General features: G+C 36.7%; 1 protein-coding gene across 8 annotated transcripts in view; it reads right to left on the reverse strand.

Annotated features, from left to right (window-relative positions):
* SLC4A7 (solute carrier family 4 member 7) overlaps positions 1-23490 on the reverse strand; it is a 93621-nt gene that overhangs the window by 36117 nt on the left and 34014 nt on the right. For 3 of the 8 annotated variants that reach the window (XM_064704675.1, XM_064704673.1, XM_064704679.1), the window contains exons 2-6: positions 21658-21739; positions 10529-10666; positions 8188-8323; positions 6942-7102; positions 4598-4747 (exon numbers count right to left, since the gene is read on the reverse strand). In XM_064704675.1, coding sequence (XP_064560745.1) covers positions 4598-4747; positions 6942-7102; positions 8188-8323; positions 10529-10666; positions 21658-21739 — 667 coding nt within the window. Of the gene's footprint in view, positions 1-1511; positions 1875-4558; positions 4748-6941; positions 7103-8187; positions 8324-10528; positions 10667-21657; positions 21740-23490 lie in introns of all 8 variants that reach the window. The other 5 variants (XM_064704674.1, XM_064704671.1, XM_064704672.1 and 2 more) reach the window with 2 other exon arrangements.

Raw genomic sequence — 23490 nt, forward strand, 5'->3', positions numbered from 1 at the left:
TTGAGCTTCATTTATTTGCCTTCTCCTGGATTATAAAGATCTTGTGTCTGGCATGCTGTCATTCCTGCCAGAGAAATGAGAACTGGAAAAACAATTACAGCTATTATTTTACTTCTGATTTCAAAGCACATTTGGAAGATGACCTGTGACAGAATTATCGTCACATGAATTCTCTTAATTTCCCATAAGGAAGTCAGAAAAAGAGATTTGTGTTTGCTTTTCTCAATTTAAGTAATGATGAGGCCTCTATACTTAAACTGAAGATAAAAAACTATGACATAGTTTCTTTCCTGTTCAGTGAACTACTTGGCTGCTAATGTGAAAAGGCAGATAACCACAGCCTCTTTCTTCTCTGTCAGCATATTTCCACTGTTAAATGTAACAGTGTGCTCTTATTTATTAAACAAGTGAGGAAGAAAACAAGCAAAGCCTTGGAAGAACCAAGGGAGATCAGTCCCCCTGCTCCCAACACACACAGGCCTAAAGCAGTCAAACCTACAAGCTGGATTTTGGCAAGACAAATTTCTAGGAAGGGGAGGAAGAGCTGATGAGCAAAAAAAAAAGATGATTCCACCTTAAAAACACAACCTGCCAGGTAGAATTGTGAAGTTTCTAAATAGCTGGTAATTTTGCAAAAGTAAAGCTAGTATGACCGCACGTATGCAGAATGCAAATGTTATGAAACTTCTACTAAAAATATTTCAAGAAAGGATGGAAAGTTCTAACAGTTTCTTTCAACTTATCTATACACCTACATACCCTTTTTGCATATAAAGAAGAAAGGCTTTGCAGATAACAAAATAATAAATTGCTGAGCTCTGGCCTACGATTACAAGTTTCTAACTACTGTCTCCAATTTTGCCTATCAAACACAGCAAAACGCTCATGGAGTGTCTGATGCTGAAGCAGTGCAGTAATGGAGAACTATCCAGAAACAGCTACAGGTGAACTGAACCTAATCATTTAATCAGTTAACTACTGCTGGCTTTAACAGTCATGATTTTACAAAGCACAAAAGCAAAAATAAAACTGCTTGAAAGCTTCATGATACAACTAAACTATGAATGCCACTGATAATTGTATCCTTCCTAATTCTTTTCATATTCACTTCTAACACTCTACCATGGTTTCAGCTGTACCTATCTCAGGATATCCAATACTGGTTTAAGACATTACCTCAACCACTGACAAAACCAAAGCAAAACCTGCTATGGACTGTAGGTGAGTGAAAGGAAAAGGCCACCATTTTTGACATTTTGCTTATATATTAGATTTTAAAACCATATTCCTTTTTAATTACACAAATGAATGTTAATTAAAGAATTTTTTTGCTTGCTTTAGTTAAAAGCTAAAAAGTTAAAAATGCCAAACAAGAAGACAGTCACAACTGAGAATAGATAAACATGCAGGCAGAGGTAACAGTTATATTTCTTTGTGCCAAAAACATCGCAGTGCAAGTGATCCAGATGCAGAGAGCATCACACATGGACAGCTTAAATTTCAATAGTTGCCTGGTGTTTTGCCAATATTTTCCTCTGTCTTCTTTTCCTGGCTTTCCTGCACTTCTAAGTCCTCCTCAGGTGGGTGGATTACTACTGAAGGAATATCATCACTGGCAGGTGACACCAGCAATTCCTTGCCCTGAAGCGGGCTTGGCTGGGCACTTGTGCTTGGCCTGCAGGTAGGGCTGGAGGGTGGAGTGTTTTGAGGGGTGGTTACAGGGGTTGTACACCTTGAGGCTGCCGGGCTCCCAGCTCTTGAAGAAGGAAGAAGGTAACTGAGAAGAACCGACAGACGGCTGTCTGCTCTCAGGGAAAGATTGGAGGCAGAGAGACCTGTTCGCAAAGAGTGCCGGGAGGCTGAAAGGCCTTCCCCTGAGATAAAACAAATGGAACACCATGAGGCTTACAAAAGGGATAGATTATATTAAATTCAAACAAACCAAACCAAACCCACACAGATACAAATATGCATTAACAATTTACATAGTAAATTGCAAGCTTTATGGGCCAAAGTGTCATACTCATGCAAGTAAGATAAGAGGTAAGAGCAGATCTGATACCAGACATTAGGAAAGTCAGAAATCACTGAGGAGTACTAATTAGAATGCCAAAGATCTGAGGGAGAAGATATTATCTTAAGTCAGAGTAAGATTTGTTAACAAAAAAAAAATTATCTCTTGACACTGACTCTTCAATTTTCCTATAATTCCTTATTCCTAATTGCACAGCAGCTAATCCATCCAAAAAATAAACTAAAAAGCCAAAATATTACAAGACTTGTGTTAACTCTATCCGTTATGTACAATGAATTTTTAATTTTTAAAAAGTGATAATGATCAAACTTATCTAAATGTGTTAAATGCAGCTGTCTTCCAATAAGAGTCTTGTTTTATTGATAATTTTCCCAGGCAGCCGTAGTCTAATATATATTTTTGAAGAGGGCACAAAAATGAGATACACAGCCACTTCTCCATATCCTCTTGCTGTGACTTACCAATAGCCCCACATGGCTAAAACCAAACATTTCTCCAAAATCCCTTGTTACTTTTGTTGCTCTAGTTTCCATGTCCTACTAATTTCTTATGAAGAGAACACAGTCTTGTGATGGTTCCTTCAGACTGGAGTTTGTAATGGATTTTTCAGTTCTTCCTTAAGCAGGAAGAGAGACTGTTTATGCTCATATTAGTACTTCCATTAAAAGGTTTAGTGATACCATTTCTCCCATTTGCCACACTTTTCCTGGGATGACCAGTCTCCTTGAAAACATTACTGATGACTTCTCCTACAATTCCTGAAATCCAAAACATGCTGGTTTCATGTACCATGCCATCAAACAAACAAACAAACAGCAAACTATACACACTTACTTTCACATTTATACCAAGCACTACAGAGACCAGTAAGTTGAACAACCCCAGAAAAATTAACAAGAAGGAGGTGCAGATAGCATGCCTAGGTAAAGGTCACATATGTTCCCCTCCCCCAGACAATCAAAGAGTGGATCCTAGAGATACAAACCTGCTTTAAGAACAAAAGCCTCAAAACTCAACTATTAAAATATCAAAACTGCAGAGCAGTAAAGAAAATAGGACCAATAGAGCAGATTTGGTTGCCTATAATAATCACTACAGTAATAACTAAATTCCATAAGTATACCTGATAAATTACAAACATGCCCTAACACACACAACCCCCTAAGGAGCCTAAGAACTAATATGCAAATGTGCATGTTTGGTTTACCAGCTTATTAGAGGGTTACCAAAGCATAATAAAAAGAAAAGTAAATTAGCACATGCTCATCATATTATGCTGGTTTCTGGTTTCAGCATATATCCCATAATCTCTTGTAAAAAGAGTATTAAGAATAAAATGCCCTAAAAAGTGGAAGTGATACATGTAAGATAAGTGTCAAGAAAGATTATACCTGGGGATACAGGTGTTCAAGGATGGGCAAAACCAAGGCTGTGTGTGTGAAATTTTCATGTTTGCTGAACAAAACATCTAAGTCGGGAGTTACAGGAGACATTATGCTCTTAGATCAATAAAGCTGCATTTTCATTCTTGAAAAAATAAATCTGAAACTATTAGAGAAATATTTAAGCATATATCATATATGCACTGGCTAACAAAAAAACCTATCAGCAAGCTCAGGCATTCACTGGGGAATACTCCAGCATATGTAGCCCCTAACAAGCACTTAACTAAGTGAAACATACTCTAAGCAATGAGGCATCCTTCAAGACAGAAAAGGAAGTTCACTTCAATGATTGATTCATGAAATCAGGGTAAAAAATTTCAATTTTTCAGAATAAAAAAAATCCATGTGTCTTACTTAATGCAAGGCAAAATGAAACAAAGAACAGAGATGAAAATAGAGGTCCCATAAAAACACAAGAATACAAGTAAGCTGCTCTGTAGTCCATATTGCTATTTGGAATTTGGGACTGGATGTCTAGAATAAATTTTCAGGAACTGGTTCAAAAAAGGTATCTAAGAACATTGCTAATACCTTTCTTGGGTTTGAGATTTTTGTTCCCATTAGAACCTTCTCTATAAAACAAGATAAAAATAAACAGCTAACAGCACTACCTTCACCATTGACATAGCAAACTTGTCAAATGAACTTAACACTGGGTTAAGACACAGTAACTGTCAGCATCACTGAACTCATGATCACTAAATCTCTTATGCAAAGACTATAAAAGCAAGTAGGATCCATCTGACACATGTATAAGTTATGCCACAATGCTGAAATTCCTCAAACATTGCACATTTTATTTAAGCATATACCAAAAAAAACCCATTAGGATCAATTTATGTCTACTACTATGCTTCAAAATAATAATGCATGCTATGGTATACAGGCAGGAGTAGAATATTTGAGTAAATTCAAAAATATCATCCATAGCTACACATCACACACACTCTTCTTGTTAGTTCTTTGCTCATCAAGAAGGAAACACTTATCTGTTATTACCAGCTGACCTTTCCTTCATCTCCCAGTGAGAGCATCATTTACCAGGTTAGTATGAGCTGGAGGCTACAACTTATCTCACCATTTCGTTCAAGCAAGTGAGGGTCAGAATGTTTCTTGCCTATATCTGCGAAAGACCGAACTAGAGGAATCCGACTGCTCAGTTTCTTCTCGTTCTGATGATGGTGCCTCTTTAGAAGAGCCTCTCTCACTTTCTCTCTTATGGATTCATCCAGCTGGCCAGAGGCAATCATGTTGTCCAAAACCATATCTACATAATAATAACAAAAGAAGAAAATTATATAGGTAGCTATCACATCTCTCTTTCGCCTCACTCAAGCACTGTAGTTGTATCAAATAATAAAAGAAAATCAAAATCTATTTAAAAGAAGAGTCTTCTCTTTAGCAAAACCATCTTCAAGAATCCACAGGAAATTTTCAGATGTCACTAAACAAGTAAATGTGAGAATAAGAAAAGCATAACATGCAGATCCAACTGAGGGTATTTATTAGTAGCATCATTTCAAGAAATGTAAGGTACTAAGCACCTTGTAATTTGAGCCATTTAATTCAAATTTCAATGGAAACTCACTTTCAAAAAATGTATTTATTGTATTCAACAAACCTACACTAGGAGTGAATTCACGAAGACAAACACAATGGAAAACAGACTTATGACAGTCTTAACCTGGTGTTCCCTTCTTTCAGAAGTATATACAACTACATAAAAGTGAAAGCTGCTATGGAATGAGAGGAATTACACAATTCCTGTGATCTTCAGATGCTCTACTGAGACTCTTTATGGAACTTCATGTGATTCACATGGTTTAGAAGAGGAATTATGAAACAAAGCCTAGGTATATAATCTAAAACTAACTACTCATCTGTCAAACAATATCAAGTTTCAAAAGGGCATCTCACCAGTATTCTCACATCAGGAAAGAAAGCCTACATATCAGGGAAAATACCTGCTGCGTTCCTTAGAGGTCCATTTTTTAAAAATAATAAAAAATATAAAATTCATAAAAGACCTCAACCTGCACAAAGAAACACAAACCTATGTGACAAATTTTTAAATATATTTTCCCAGGCTTAACTAATGTATCAAGACTTAACTGCATTGTTAAACTGAAATTGCATAGAACTTCTCACAATGAAAAATGTTAGGGGTCAGGGTAGGGCTCTGTCCTGACTAACAGAACAACATGCAGTAAAGTGTCTGTCAGTACATTGCAGCTTCTTTCTGAGATCACTGGTAACACACAGCCACTTGTTACAGGTTCTCAGAAGGAAACCAGCCACCCTCCCTCTCCTGTTACGAGTAACAAACAGTATCACCTACTGGGTATTGCTGGCTCCTGGAAACAAGACAGCACACTTGTATACCAAGCACTGCTAAGCCACATGCTTCAAAATGGCACGTAAAATTAACTTGAAACAAGTTCACACAATCTCTTAAGGCACCCTAGTTGCAACTCAAGTGCCTGCTACCCAGAGTGCTGGTTACATGGAATTAAGCAATTACTTTGGTTATGTATTAAGATTATCACTAAATTCGATTACCAAAAATAAAATTATAAATCAAAACATTACATTTACAAAGATGTACTGAATGCTCTTGCTCAGTAAGTCAGAAAAATAGGAAGGGAATACCAATTTCCTGAGCAAATTTCAAGGATTTCAAAACAAGGAAACATTTCAAGCGCTGCCGAAGTTTTTAAGACCAAAAAATGCATGTCCTTCATGCATATATTGGTCAACCCTAAGTCTAATATGATTCCTGAGAAGGCATTCCACTGTGTGGTACCTGTAGCAAGAGACACCAGGAAAATTATGTAGAACTAATTCCAAATTCATTTAGGAGCAAGCAGACATATATAATGTATATATGTGTGCATATATCCTTATATTTATATATATCTATATGTATGAAAGTCTTCAAAGCTGCCTGTATTGTATCCAAAATGACCATGTGATTAGTGAGGACACTCAGCACAGTAGGTCAAACAACATGTACAGCATTTATTTCTGCTCACCTCTTATAAAGGTGAAAAAATTACCAGATGTGCAACAACCAACTACACTACTGGCATCAAATTAACGTCAGCCAAAACGTGATTAATAATTATGGTACTAAAGTGCACAAATAACTCCTAAAATGTTCTGGCAGATATTTACAATTCATCTGTAGAAACAAAGACAGAGAACACATTCAGGGATGAGAACATAAAGCCAAGTTCTGGGCCTCAGCCTAAACTACAAACTAAGGAGCTCCAACTCATTCACTTTTGTAAGTGACATTTGTAGGACCAGCTCCTCTCAGCCAGACCAAGAGAAGTGCAGCAAGCATGCACATACCTGTTTCTTCAACACAGTATTTTCAAGAACACAGACATCACCAAAACCACCTCAAGTTACAGATCAGAACTTAGGAATAAAGTATTTTTTAAAATTTTTGCTGCAACCTGCTATCTCATCAAGTGTGTCTGCTCTCATGTCCAACATGACCGTCCCATTAAGAATACAGCTCCGCAGTTCAAAGAGACTGTGCAGAGACAGAGTCGCTACGTAAGGCTTGCTCCATCGATCACCGCCATCTTCAACATCCTCTTCAAACTTCAGCCACCTGAAATGAATTCACATGTACACATTTATATTTCTCCAGGGAAGAAAATCTGACAAGTAATCCCACTCTTCCATGTGGCTTAGGCATGACATAGAACAGAAAATCCCATGAAATCATACCCGCTTTCATTTTCTCAAGCAGCCCAACTGATTAATGTTTTTATCAGGCCTTACTAACCACACTCAACTGTTTCAGTTTTTACCCATATTGTTTCTTTGGGCTTGACCAATACCTGTCTATTCACATGTTCTCGTGAAGAATATGGCTGTCTGCCTTATTACCTGATTTGTATCTTGATTTAATTAGTATTTTGAGATTAGAAAGCTGTCTGAAACATACCATACAGCATGTTCAAGTCTCCTAAGGCTGCTAAGTCAGACATTTAAGAACCCGGCAATATTAACATGTGAAAATATAAACTGATCTGTATTCCTACTCACAGACATTATGCAAATGAGTTTCTACAAAAGTTAACATGCAACAAGGGAGCTGGAAATACTGAATGCAGAAGAATTCATCACAATGCATAGGTAGAAGGAAGCAACTAAACTAGTAAGGGTCAAAACCTGTAACGTTCTGGCATCCGGCATCCTGTAACGTTCAGGCATAGAATTTGCCAAAAATTAATCAAATACTACCCAAGTAAAAAATAATTCCCTTTTTTTATGTTTGAGAAAAAAATGATACTAATTTTTTGGCTATATATACTAAAAGAGATTTCTGAGATCGCAAATACCACATTAGGTGGACGAAACCCCATATTTATAACTTGGCATACTCCTACCTTTCAAAATGTTTGGCATGATCAGTTTTAGGGAAGAGAACACAGCACCAGAAAGACTGAGGGTCTCTTGAAAACAATATTGATTCTTTCAGAGTTTGAAAAGACGAACTAAAGTTTTGGGTTGCAGTGCATGAATTGAGCAAACAACTCTTAAAGATAGTGATGATTCTAAACCAAATCTGGTTTGAATTGAGTAGACAGCTCCTACAGATAGTGATGATTCTAAGCCAAAACTGGTTTGCAATTCTTTGAAATAAAGTTACTATAAGATATACCTTGAAACAATCTACTCTTAACATACCTAGCAGTTTCTCTCCATTCATATTCCTCTCCATCCCTGAAGCAAAGTTCATCCATTTCAGTGAAGAGATCATGAGGAATGTGTTCATCATCATCTTCAGTACCCAAGATAAACTGCACGCGTTGGGATGGTGTGTCTTGAAGAAAAGGAGAAACTAAATAATTAGAAGAATTCATACTTCTATGAAATAAGAAACATTGCATAACAGTAAAATCTCCTGCCCTCAGCTAGAAATATGCAGGACAACATCCTCTTTAAGAGGGAAGAGTAACAAAAGAAACATATAAATGTCTTTAAAAGAAGGCTCTCTGAAAACTTTGCACTGTTTCTGAAAACAAAACATCTGGAAATCCACGTTTATGAAAATTAATCAATTGGTTTTGGCTCTTCTACAGATTGCCAATATGAAAATTGACATCACCAGCAAATTTGGTTTAAAAAACCTAGAAATTAATATACCAAAACACTAGAAACTTTGTTTTCATTTTGAGAAGAAAATAATTAATACCATAATGACACATGACACTGAAGAAGTTAAAACAAAACAGACTGATGGAAGCAAACAGCCTTACTTACAGATTAACTGCCCAAGCAATAGTTCAAGATGGTCATCAGTGAGTAGCCAGGCACTGACTGTTAGAGCAGCAGATTTTTCTGTGGTCTGTTGCTATTTATGTAGGATAAAATTTTTCATTGCATGGTTGGAGCAGTATGTATAAATTAGCATAGGAAAGTAGAAAACTATGTAGCTGAAGTATCCAGAAAATATTTTAACTTCTCATAGTATAATGCCTAGTGGAACAGGCTCAATAACTAGCTAGAAAACTCAACTATCCTTATAGATCACGTAAGTACTAGATTTCCATTAATATGAAAAAAACTTTTAAAAAACACCAATTAAACCACATGATTCTAGAGATACTTTTATACATATACTTACACAAGGATTTTGTTTCAATTCAAGTGAATTTTCATATTACAAGGGTTCAAAAAATGTACTAATTGCAATGCTATGACAAGGAAGGCCAGAAATAGAAAATTCAGTTAAATCTCAATTTTAATTTTTTTTTCTTAATTTTCTCAAATTTAAAAAAATCTTAACTTTGTTCACTGAAACATCACTCTTACAGCCGTTATACATGAATGCACAACTGTAAGCTTCTACTGTAGAAGGAAGATGGCCTTTTAGATTTAAAGGTTAAGATCTGAATTACTAACAAAGTTAATTCCACACGGAGATTTACTTTAGCATTTTTGTTCTGGTATATACCACCATCTAGTAGCATCATTCTGAAATGTGCTCTTGAATGCAAACAGCATTCATTATTAGTAAAGGTCTATAGCTGATTGTTTCCATCCCAAAACGAACACACCCCAGAATCTGGCCAAACCCTGTGCTTTTGTGCATACAGAAGCAACCAGAACAGAGAAAGTGAATTTCTGTCAACTTATTTCTTCAAAACCTGTATAGCAAGACTCTACAAACATGATATCCATTATAATAATTTGTATTTGGGAGAGGAGGCCTTGAAGATGGTTGAAACCAAGAACCATAGGAGAATGGTAAAAGATTTGTCAGAGCTTTTCCATTTGAAAAATCCTTTGTTTCAGGTACTGGCCCATGCAGAACATGCTGCCAGTCATTGAAAGGTAATAGTGAACAGCATGGTGTCCACACTTAAATTCAAACATTGCACCATAATCTTCTCGTTCATGGCACTTCAGGAATTAAAGTGGACTTAGGATGTTGAAGAAAAACTGTTAAGCATACTGCCAAATATTTTCATTTCAGAGAATGATATGACAAAATTGTCCTCTCTTGAGGATAACAGGTGGGGATGGGGGGGTGGGGCAGTTCGTGATCCAAACCAAAAATTTATGAGGCAGTGCAATTCCTTTACTAGCAGACAGCAAGAAGGCTGAAGTAAATATTTAAATAAAATAAGATCATTGATCAAATTACCATGGCAAATGCTGCTTTTCACAGCTAGATGCTTAGTTTCAAAAATCAGAGGAAGAAGCATACACGACTACACAATCTGAAAAAGGTGTCTAATTTAAATAACACAGATTTTCATGCTACAGGAGAGCATTACAAAGCTCTAGTCTAACCTATTCAGTGCAGGCTGCTGAACATTCATGCAGGCAGCTGGACCAAGTCCAACAGCTTCTGACTTTGATAAAACACAACCACAAAATCCTTGTCTGATTGTACACAAAAAGACATTAATTACAGCGAGAATAAAAGAAATAGCACAAAACAAACAACATTTAAGCACAGAGTAGCTACTACAAGTTTATTTTCAGGAGACACAAAGAACATGCACAACAAACTTCTTACCATATGATGGAGATTCTCGGCCATCCTCTCTGTCATCTTTGTCTCTTTTTCTTCTGTGCCTGTGCCCACGATGCCTATGCCTTCGACGGCCTGGCTTGCCAAGTGGGACGTGAACTCCGATATACACAGCTCTGTGGCCTTTTCAAGGAAGTTTAAAATGACACAAATAAACAAAAAATTACCTACTACCCAAATTTAGTATCTAAAGACAAGGGGTTTAAGAAATAGCAATCCAAAAGCACTTGACAAAAATTACCTTTAGTGAACTAACATGATCATTTCTGTCCTCTCAGAGTGTCAAGGAACTAGTGCTAGACTCATTTCTCTGATAAATTAGGTCATATTCTTATTCAGTTTAAGAATTCAGTTGTGAAACAAATAATTCAGAAGTACAAGCTTGACCTGTAACACTGAAAGAAGCTACTTTATAAACACGAGGCCAAAGCAGAGAAATTACATTTTAGTCCTCTTTTTTTGCAGGGATTCATATCAGGACAGTTGTAAGAATGGCAAAATAATCTCTTGGTTCAGCTTATTAACTTTATCAAGAAATTACCCTTCATTCAGAGTCTGCAAGTAGTTTTCTGTCCTTGAAAGAGCTGTCAGTATTTTCTCAAATAGCACATAACACCTCAAGGTGAAACTGATGTTGAATTACACCATTAACTTAGTATCAAGAGGATAAAAGGAACTTCTATTCTGAAATGTATGTCAACACTTCAAATAACTTCCAGAGATGTTGGGGTGGGTTTTTCCTATTCTAAAATGTTTTAATAAATTTAGGAGCACATCCTCAAATTAATGAACACTGCTCTTGAAGACGTACTTTCAAAATCTTGCTTTTCCTTTGACCTTTGACATCAAAACAATACTAGCACAAACATCTTAGCAAAAGATATCAATCAAGTGACTGTTATGAACATATTACTACCATGTCTCCTGTAATGCAGATAGCATATACAATAGGCTTTTCATTGCTATTTAAACAAACAATTGCAGGAAGAGACAAATTAACTACAACACTAAATACTCAGCTTCTTGGTGTTGAAGAGCTATTACAGAAGACTGACATTAACCAAAGGAAAAGGAAGTGGTCTTCCAGCTCTTAGACAGATGCAAATTCAGCAAATTTACATTATGAAGGCAAGCCCTAGAAATTGTGACTGCATGTACACACATATATATGTATGTGCCTAGCACACATAAAGATGTTTAAGATTCCTGCTGATTATAGAGCTTTAAAGAAACAAAAAGTGGTAAGCTGTCAAGCTGATTTCCCAAAAAAAGAATTCCTAAGCCCAAAAAGATGCTGCTTTATAGAAGTTTTCTGTATTTTTACAGTGCTACCTGACTAAAAACACAAGCAAAAACCATTACACACAAGTAAGTTCAACATTTAATTGGTCAAAGATTCCTTTTCACATAACAGGATCCAATTCTTGACACACTTCCAACACAAGTTTAATTAGAGCTGACTGACTGGCACTATGACCAAATCTGAAATTAAGCATATTAAAAGCTATTTGTTCCCATGTAAGAGTGGAAAAGAGATTAATTTCTCAAAGCACTCATCATTCCTATTTATAGAGAGAGACTTGGATTTTTGTGAGTTTCTTCCAACAATACCCAGCCCCTGCCCAGCAGCCTGACCTCTGTCCTCCATGACTGCTATGCACAATGCAATTCCCAGAGAAATTAAAGCCAATGTGACACCTATAAATCACTGCACTTGGTGTATATATATGTAATATGATCAGGGGGCATCATTAACAATGGTCATGTTGCTGACACCATCATGATACAATAATCTGATGCATAGGGAAAGCAAAAGTACGAGGTTTAAAAATAACTGCATTACTCACCACATTCCACTCAAAGCTGCAACTGAGTGAGCCACACTCACTGCAAGTGCTGTTATTGTGCCTGTTAGGATTTCTGTTTTATTTTATATATTCAATTAGCAGGTATCAAGCTACAGTTTATATATACACTCCAACTGTTCTATTTGTTGCCAAAGTGCTGGATTTTTTTTCAGGAACTGTTTCTTCCTAAGAGAAACTCTAGCACACTTCTAGTAATTGAGCATTTTATATCAATGCTTGCTTTAATATTGTTAAAAAGACTCTTTTAAGCATGTGTTTTGATCACTGCACTAAAGAAAAAAAAAACACAAAACCAAAAAAACAACCTTGAAGGAGTCTGACACTGTTCAGGATTTTACTCCCTGAGAAATAAGGACTTCCACATTTTGGTCTTTCACCATTCCTACAAATAAGAAGCAAAAATCCCCCACAGATTTTCCAAGGATCTCCATCTTAAACAATATACCTTGCTATTGCAAAAGCTGACATTTGTAATAGTGTGACAATTTCCATGGTCAAAGACCATGTTGCTGCATGAAGGAGAGGTGGAAATAAGTCTATCTCCTTTTACCTAATTACACTGAGACAGAACTTGTTTTTTCCAGTAGAAAAGTTTGGAGGAGACCAGATATGCTGCAAAGACACAGCTAAAAGCTATGGAAACTGAGCTGAAATAAGCAACAAACAGAAGGTGTTTTAAAACAACCTGGGTCCACAGCAAATGGCTTTTGCTATCACAGAAACCACAGACAGAATCGTGTCCAGGTGCCTCACAGCTGCCTCAAGCAGGCACTGCCAAGTTAGTAACCTGGATGGTCAGTGCACAACCTACAACATTTGATATTGCTGTTCCACTTCAAAAGGAAGAATTAAAGGAAGCACTTTCTTGCCTCCTGAACAAACGAGGGTTTCATAGAGAAAGGGAACAGTCTAGCCATGGGTTATGATCCTGCCCTTCAGCCCACACTGCCCAGAAGTGACTACTGTGAGGCTATTTCCTCACGTAGACATGGTCTTGCAGGCAAATGTACACCAAGCCCACCTTCCCCAAAGCACTTCTGTATATGCAAAGTGTTTGGACATCTGCAATGGTATTCTGGGACTAATATGAAATGCCAATGAGCAAATGATTGTCAGCATTTATAAAGTAAAATGGATCACAATGCAATGTAATTCCATCACAGTAACTTTAAGAAAAAAACTGATGTTGACAAAAAGCCTCTGAAATATTTTTCAGAGCAAGCAGTGAGAGTGGCAGTACAACAGACCAACCGAGAAAAATTTACCTGCAGGAAACGGAAGCTTATGAGTGCACCTGACTGTTCCTTAGGAAGAAGGACCTTCATTCTGCTATCACAGTCATAAATAAAGATATTTCAACTACTGTCTAGCAAATCTGAAACTACTGCTGTTGAGTATACTGTCAGGATTACCCAAAAACTGCTTACAGATATAGTCAACTCCAAAAGTGGGACAAAACTACATAAGAAAAATCAGACAAGCTTAACTTTGATTCTAACTCAACAAAGCAAAGCATGGAAAAGCCTTGTAAAAATAAGATAGCTGCACTGAGTAGGTCTGTGTTTCATTATTCAGATAGAAGTAATAATATTTGCAGACAGACAGATATTTACTTATAAATATAATTTACAAGGAAAAGCAAAGTAAAACAAAGCCATAGCCATTTTCTTCCTTCATTCCCAGTGAATTGGACTAAACAAGTTATTTTTCAGATTTCATATTTTTCAGCAAATTTTGGTTTTGCCAAAAAACCAAACCTTAACAAAATAAACAACCAGACCTCCAAGAAAAGCAATTAATATATAAGTTAATATATTATCTGTGAAAGCACTGGAAATAAATTTAACTCTAAAAAGGTTGGGGTTCAAGTTTCTAGCATGGGGGTGTTATTTTTACAAGGGAAACAACCTTTACTTGAATATTGTGTTTAGAAGTTCAAAAGGTACATCATGTGACCTTCAAAGCTTCATTCACGTAAATGTCTGTAGTATCGTACCACTTTCAAACAAAGCTTCTTACAGAATTACTATAAACCAATAATCAATAGAATTAGTAGACTGCCCAATACTAAATTTAGTAATGCAAAGCTCAAGAGATGATTGCTCATTTTAATCCAACATGACTTTATCCAAGCTTAGCTGTTGAAATCCACTGAGAGTATTTACTACTTAAGGCCCTTATCAATATGAAACAAACTTAAGTGTTAGGATCTTGAAACGTGTCTCCTTCACATGGTTGATCTCGAATCACATGGTTGGTCTCACTCCAAAAGTCACTTTGGGTGAAGTCCTATAACATTTACAGAAAAGAAAATGCTCTGATTTCTCTCCAGAGCTCCTACAAAAGTGGAAGATTTTCATAATAGAAGATTTCTGAAGCCTGAGAGAGCTGAACAAAAATGCCCTGGTATCACTAGGTCTTCTCTTTTCACACAGAACCTTCTCTTTTCTTTGGCTAGATGCCTTTAAAGCTTCATAGAAAGAAGGACATTGTTCTCCATCTTAACAAGGAAAAGCAAAGGAAATCAAGTTTGTGTCTATGAGGATTCTGAAACCCTGTTGCTTAGAAATTTGAACTAAGAGCGATCACATATTAAGGATGGATGTAAGGACCATCGGCAGGTCCCTGGTCAAACCTTGCTCAAAGTACAGCCAACTTTAAAGCTGGAGCCATGGTTTTGATCAGTTTAGTTAGGATGACAGCCATCCTTTTAGTAATTTTAGGAATATCTGTTCTACAGCCTATCTAGGCAACCTATACCAACCTACAGCAACACACTACCTGAAAAAAAAATTCTAATATCCAACTATCGCTTCCAATATAGCATCTTATGTGTGATCCCCCTCACCCTTCCACAATGTACCATTGTGACCCCATCTTCCCAACTGAAGACTAAGGCTTTGTGACAAGAATTACTGTTTTTACAGAAAATTTTCAAATAATAATCTGAAGATGGAAAATTTACTTTATACAGAAGCCTTTTTTAATCAAATAATGTCATGATCTATCTCATTCTAGCATGGCGCATTCCAGCATGGAAAAACTGGAGTATCTGCAAGAGAGACCCTAATCCATTCCTTAGGATCATAAAACAGGGAAGAAATCCAGCTGTTTGATGTCTTAAATCCATTACCCTAGTAGGAAAGATCTGGAACACAGCATCTCATTCCTTGGTATTAATTTCCCTTACATCACAGAGAGTACTTGTATGCACAAAAATAAGCTCAATGCAATCTATGAGCACAACTTCTTGTGACTTTTTCTGTCACAAGGCTGCTCTGAAGGTAGAAGCACAAAAATGGGAAAAAGGAGAAGGATGGAAGAAGTAAGAATAAGAACAAAAGTGTATTTTCTTGGCCTTAAAAATTTCAGGGCCCATAGGACTTCTCCAAATATTCTTGGTTCTGGTAAAACTTAAGGAACAAGAACAATGCCTCCACACACACACACACACACACATACACACACACACAAACCTTTGTTTATTTATAATGAAAAATAAGTCACTAATTCACAAAAAATACTTCCACTATGCTAATTTTCTAATTAAAAATAATGTTCTATTTCTGAAGGATGCAATTAAATGCAGAAATTAGTATTGATAGTGAAGTTCCTGTCATAAGAACGAAACTAAATATTTCAGAACAAACAGCATTTTTCACTTATTTTATAAACTTCTCATGCACATTCCCAAGAAAGAGTCAAATTATTTTCTACAGAATTAAATGTATCAAAATTGAATATAAAATAATTTAACATAATCTTGGTCTTCCACACATCAACTGACTACTAAGAAATCCTTTAATTACTTAGGATTTTTCTTGTTAAAGGAACTATTTAATTAAAGCTATCTCTTGCTCTCAGAATTAAACATTTGAGATAAAATTTTCTAACCAAACCTGTAGAAAGAAGTAAAGAAAATTCTTTCACGGGATAACTGCATGCGGTGACTGTATCCCAAAGGTTCTCCACAGTACAGCATACTTTAGAATCCAGTACACAACCTGGGCTGGGCTCTGAAATCTCCTGCTGCTCCTAGGAATTCAGTCTCTCTGAGAATACACTCCTTATACTTGAACTGATAAAACTGAGAATCACAATCCCAAACCATAGTTAGCACAGCACAGGGTAAAGCATTCAGGAAGACTGTTCTCTCACTATGTGACAAAGATTGGCATATTATGCTGACAAAACCAGTAAATGCCAGATTTCTCATTACATGCAAAAGTGATTTTTTCTCTGACTTTAAATCAAATGAGTTTATAGGGGTAGTCATAGAGAAAAATTCACTGCATACTTCTATTAGACACAATCAACAATATTTAGGAAGGGTTTATATTAGATAGGCAGGCAGAAACAGTAATAGGAAAAGCTTAGTGCTGGGTGGCAGTGCCACACAGGGATTCTGGCACAGAGCTGTGGCTCCCTGCCAGCAGCCATGTCCCTTGCCAGGGCAAGGAGCCAGCCCTTGGTGCTGATGGGAGGGAGGACAAGCCGTGCCTGCTCTGCACAGCCAAGCCAGAGCAGAGCTGGGCCCCACGCTTTGTCCCAGCTGAGGATCCTGGGTGCAGCCTGTCTCTGCAGCAGAGCTCAGGAAAAAGGATACACATATAGGGTAATTTCAAACAGTTGTTTCTGTTGGAGGAGAGAAAACCTAGAAATAAGCAATTCAAGTGCAAGTTCCATTAACATTCAAGACTAGCCCTTTGTCCACTAAACTAAACATAAAACCACAGAATGGTTTGGGTGGCAATGGATCTTGAAGATCCATCAGTTCCCATCCCCCTGGTAAAGACATAAGGCTTCCACATTCTAACACTGTTCTTGGGAAGTATTTCATAAGAAACTTCTGAAATGAAAATTTTCTGACTTCATCAATGGGTCACAAATACATTGTCATAACAAATTTGATCACACCCCTCTTTTTACAAGTGTGTAAATAGATTGGTTTGCCAAATGCATCTACTGGTATTTACAGAAGGAATCTTGCTTCACAGAAGAGTTACTCATTCCTGAGAAAACCTCAAACTCTCTCCTTTTTTTATTTATTTTGTAAATTAAAAGAGGTAAATTTAAAAGCTTAAAGTGCTATGAAACACTAACTTTCAGTGAACTGCAAATAAAGAAATCATCCATTCAGAAATAGTTCTAATATCCAACGAGGCACAAGTTTAGTCAATTTTTGGAACAACTGGTTTTTAAGGGATTGAAAAAAAGTAAAGGTTATGAAAAGTCATCAAGAAGTAGTAGGTTGTAGAATCAAGAAGTCTCTTCTGCCTCCTCTCAAAAATTTTATATTTGAGTGATCTGGAGCTATCAAGTTTACTGCACGTTTTAAGTTTTGGTTCATACTGTTTCGTAGAACTTCAGTTTTATGACCATATTACTTAAATAATAATTTTATGTGTGTTTCAGATTATAAAACTATTATAGTTTGCAGTCAGCTGTCTTTTTATAAAACTTCTAATGCAATCAGAACAAAAACATTACATATTGTTCTCTTAAATAAAAGAAGTTAGAGAAGAAGTCATTAGGACACAGCTGATGTCAAACACTTTTAAAAAGCTTCAAATTGTGAAACACTTGTACAGCAAGTCTTCTACTTAGATACACAATATTCACCTAGGGGGAGAAAAAATACAGGATTATTCGATTGCTTGTCCTTGTCAACTAAGATTAAGTGAAAACCACGGTTCTTTTCTTAAATAAAAATTAAGGCTCATCAAGGTATAAGAGATAACAGGGTCACTTAAAATGTAAACATTACTTACACCTGTCACAGGATAATGTGAGAGTAGATAGTTATTAAACCATCTTAACTCTTGAAAGCTGGTGCTTGGATTTATGCCACAGAAAACTAGTCTACCAAGACACACATTCCTGACCTCAAGATTGTTTCTGGAATGAAACCTCCGCAATGTGTAAACTACTTATCTCTGCTATGCCCGCTAAGAGTAACAGAATGTATCCCTTCTTCCCTTACACTGTATCTAGTAAATGTATCCTCAAATCAAGGTTGAAAAGTAGCTACACAGTTTAAAAGATGCATTCTTGTAGTACCAAGCCAGCCCAAGTGAACAAAGTTTTCCTTAAACATCATTTAACAGAAAATACATTTTACAAGACCACATTAAATACCTCTGCCATTAATATTCATGCCTTACTTCCAACTCCTGGGTGACTTTGTTATTACTCTCATTCACTGCAGCTCAAAGAGCCTGGCATCAAGTTAAGAACATTAGGTGCTCTTAAAAAAGGTTATTTTAAGATGTTATTCCCTTTTCTAGCTCTTCTGTAAACTGACATTTGTTAATTCAAAATAAGGCCTTACAGCTTCAGTAAAGTGCAGTACCTTTATTTAGTACACACACAGTCTGCCCACAATTGCAGTTTACCATCTCTAACCATTCCTCTTTTATGGGAAGAGCGTTACGAAACCAGCAGCCTGTGCCTAACCTTCCTAACCTAAACACTGTCACTCCAGACAGGTACCACACTCTGCCAGCCACCATAAATAGAATGCAGGGCTTGAGAAGCTCCAAGTTCAAGATCTATTTTCTCCTTTAGCATTTGTTTCTCTTTCCATTAACATTTCATCACAAAATTTCCACAACATGCAAGAGAAACTGACAACACTAAGACACCTTTCCTTTAGTATTAAGAGCAAAATTATGCCCTTAGCTGTATCAAACCTATCAAAATTAGTTTGTACATGCTTTAAGGAGGTTAAGTATCATCTGTCCAAATGGGCTCTAAAAAATATTGTGCTTCACACCAGAGCTGAACTCAATAAACTGCTTGCTGACTCTCCTTGAAAATACATCAATGCATACTTGTGTGTAAAGGTTCAAAATTCCTAGTACTCCTTTTCAAGAAACACATATGGAAAGACTAGACTGAAATAGGTTAAAGTCTTAAAACACTTCCAATGCCCCATGCTTTAGTAGAGGGCTTCCTAAGCTTACAAGAAAATATTTGTGTCAGAAATGAAAAATAATGCTAGTTGGAATTGTTTTACTGCTTGCAGCCAACAATCCCATTTCTCTCCTTGAAGGATTTTGATACCAGAATTAAAAACAAAACCTAAAAATTCCACATACCTACTTTTATCATAAGAGCTTATAAATAATGAACTCTTAAACAGAGCTATAAGTTCACATAAATTTATCCTCTAGAACACCTTGAGTTTGAAGAATCTCTGAGAAGGTGACTATATCAGTTGAACAATCACACTTACATACCTTTTTCTCTTTCATAAAGGAAAGAAAAAACATTTTGTTCTTACTTTGGAACAGTTTTCACTTTGATAAAAGTCAAACTATATGGTGCCCCTCCCTTGTTCCATTCTATCAATAAAAATTTAATTCTTACAAACATACAAGATACTAAAAATATATGTGAACGCCAAGAATAATTCCTATTTATGTGAGAAAATGTGTACCTATATACAGCTTCACAGATGTGATAATACTACTGGAAAAGTTTTTTTTTCTTTGGTCAAATACTTGTCACTAGTTATTTGTTAAACCTCTGTATAGTCAGCCCCCTCTTGCATTGAGATACCAACACTGGCCACTCCAAAATGAGTGAGGGAGTGAAAGAAAAGATGAGGTGCATGGATAAGAGCAAGGTGAGGAGAGTGAGATCTCAACTCCTCCTTTCAAAAGCACTTACGTTGACTCAATTGTTCATTGGAAAGCAGTCTACATTTCACCTTAATTTACTCTTTGGCTATGGGTAAGACAGGGGTATTTTCCATAGCAGTCATCCAAGTGCTTAAATTGCCTCAGGCAGCCTGAGCCTCTGCCTTCCCACCCAGTATCTTGGTTAACTGCAGTGCTGTACGAGCTGAAGCACTCCTACAAGAATGTGCTCTGAAAGAGACTGGGGAAGAGATCTGGCTGCACATTCCCATGTCATTCCTTGGGGTCGAGGTATTACAGCTGCTAAAGCTACTGCCTCCAACACTACTCCAGCTGGATGCCTGCTTTCCCTTAACCCCTGCCTTGCTGCAAAACATACACACACACTTTTTCTGGGTCATCTCCTGAGAAAAGCAAGAGAAAGAAATTTAGAAGGAATCAGCTTAAATCTCTTTAAATCTCTTAAATCTGAAGATTCAACTGCAGAAACAGCCAAGGTAGTGGTTTCCCTACAGCAGAACCCCATCTAAACCAGCATTGTCACAGCCTCCACTGTTGCATCTCTCGGCCCCATATCCACACTTCCTTCCTCTGCTCAGCTCCTGCACACATCCATCAGTGTGGCATTTTGAGCCCAACAGCTGAGATCTTGACCATCTTCCTTTGTCAGACTGGTAAATTTTCCAATTGCTTAACAGACCTAGCTGGGATTGTGGTTTGGTCAGGCCAACAGAAATGTTAGCACAAGACAGAAAACAGTAACAGAAGGGGACAGATCAAGAGTATGCTGCAGCAGCAAACGACTTCAATCACTTTAAACTGTCTCCTCTTATACCACAGTGTGAGAAAAATGTCACAGCAACCTAAAATCAACCTTTCTTAGCCAGAAACTGCTGCCATTATGGTTTTCCAGTGTGCTGAAACAGTGTAAGAGTCAGTACAACTCAGTGAATCTACTGCCTTCTAGCATTCTGCAAATGTTAATTAAGCTTCAGAGTATTCCATGTGAAAGGCTGAAGCCTTTAACACTGGATCTCCCTAGTCTTTTCCTTGTTCATTAAGAACCATCCATGAATCCTCATCCCAAACTAATTTGTTTTCAAGTAAGAAGAAAAGTCATGTCTTAGATGAAATACCTAATTTTACATTCTGCTACATGAAACTAAATCATTGCTATTTTATTGCTAAATGTGGGATCCCGAGTAAAATAATGAAGACTACCATAATGCTTTACTGAGAGCAGACTGTGGAGCATACAGTTTACTATGGAACCAGAAGGACAGTTACATGTCTGCTGAGACTCTCAGTATTTGAAGTGCATGACCACAATCACAAGGACACTTAACTTTCAGAAAAGAAAACAAACATCTCCCTCATGACCCCTGTTTCCTGACTTTTAATTCTGAAGAACGTGACATCATTCATGCTGGAAAATTACTTACCAACAGGAATTATTTTTTCAAACCTAAGTCTAAGAAGCAAGTTTTACCCCACAATTTCATGACAGCCATAAAATTTTGATTCCTTTTAGCAAGGAAAATTAATCTTTTATCCCTAGGCAAAAAATACATTTTAATCAAACACAAAACCACCACAAACTTACTCTCTAGTTCTTCCTTCTCAAAATTTGTATTGATAGTAGAGCTGATTTTGCCCATATCCACAACAGCTTCTTCATCGTGACCCTGAAGAAACAAGACACAAGTTTAAGTTACAACTAAATAGAACTACTTTTTTCCTAAATTCCTAAATATGTTCTGAGACAGCATGTCATCACTGAAAATCTATCTATCCAATTTTTCAAGAAAACATTACACTGCATTGAAGGAAAAGACAGTAAATCAACAGACATGCTAAATACCATAAAATTTCTTTCTGCAATGCTCTGGGATTTCATTACAATCAGGACACGTTTCAAAAGTGCAGTATTCTTTTAGCTTTTTATTCAACAGCAATCAATCTACTTCCGTGAAATAACTGATAAATGTATAAAAAGATACAGAAGTAAATACTGAGAGACCTCAAGCTCTTCTCTTTAGGGGGCAATTCCTGTGTGAGATTTTCCAGCACAAATAAGAAGCTTTTTTGAACAAAGGGGTAGCAAAAAAACCTAAGGTATTTCCTAGACCCACAGCTCTGGAAATATCAAAATAACTGCTTCATTCAGGTTTCAACAGCCAGCTTGTTAACCTATCACCTTTTTTTTTTAACACACGAAGTTAAAAAGCAGCAGTTTCCAGCAGACCTTTTGGGGTTCTATTAGTACTGAAACCACACCACTCATAACATGAAATATTTGAAATAGATGTAGGCTTATCTCTGAACACATCCTCTAATCACAGTTAGCACATCACTAAAGCAGACCTTAAAACTGCCTTTTGCTCAGTCTTGACAAAAATAAAGAAACTGAATAGTAGAAATCTCAAGTCCATCTCAGACTTGACATCAAAACAACATTAGAGTTGCCTTTCTCCACGTGTTTGCATTCCTTAGAATAAAGTCCACTTTTCACAGCTCACACATTACAGCCTCCTGACAGAGCTGGTTCTCCAAAAGAACAACTGCCTAAGGGCAGTTTTACATCCAAATATAAGAGCAAGGCTAGTTGCTAAAGATTACTGTGTCCCTGATCTTTCTGCTCCCTTGGGCACACACTTCTTCCTTAAGTCAGACCTAACCATCATGAAATCAGATTGAAAGCGCTTAAGAAACAGTGTGGTTTCTTTGGGTTTTTTTTTTCAGCTTTTTTATAATAACTTGATTCGTTTTCCATTGGATCAGCTCACCAAAGTGACTTCTCTTGTGGCCATATGACAGCCAGATCCACCACAAGTTTATCTGTTTGATCACTGCTTCTAGCAGCAGCTACACTGATCTGTTGCTTTACATTTCAGTCCACGGATGATCTGTGATAATGGGTTCATGAGGGAAAAACAGAAGCCTAAACCAGGAGTCTAATAGGAACCGGGAACTCTAACAGTGCTGACATTCAACTAAACTTTGGTCTTAGAATTATGCAATTGCTTTATATATAGAACAAGTTTGTCACCTCACAGGAAAAGTGGCAAGGATGAAAAACAACATACCTGTGTGTAACAGGTACAAGCTAATAAACACTGTATCAACTCCCACTCACAAAAAAAAAATTTTTTTGAACACAGAACTCCTTGATCTTAACAAAAAATATATTTATTATAATATATTGTGTGCATATACACAAAACAAATTTAAGTAGTTAACTATCGAGGGAAGAAGATGAAACAATATGAAGAGGACAAGCACCACATGCTGGGAAAAAAATTCTGATGAAGTTCAAAAAAAGGTTAGATGCAGCTAGACTACAAAAAACTAAAAGCAGCTGGCACTATGTAAATAAGTAAAAACATAAGAGGAAAGAGTAGCACATGGCAGAATAAACCTCTGAAAACTAAATACA

The sequence above is a fragment of the Zonotrichia leucophrys genome, chromosome 2 (assembly GCF_028769735.1).
Source record: "Zonotrichia leucophrys gambelii isolate GWCS_2022_RI chromosome 2, RI_Zleu_2.0, whole genome shotgun sequence".
NCBI classification, from domain to species: domain Eukaryota; kingdom Metazoa; phylum Chordata; class Aves; order Passeriformes; family Passerellidae; genus Zonotrichia; species Zonotrichia leucophrys.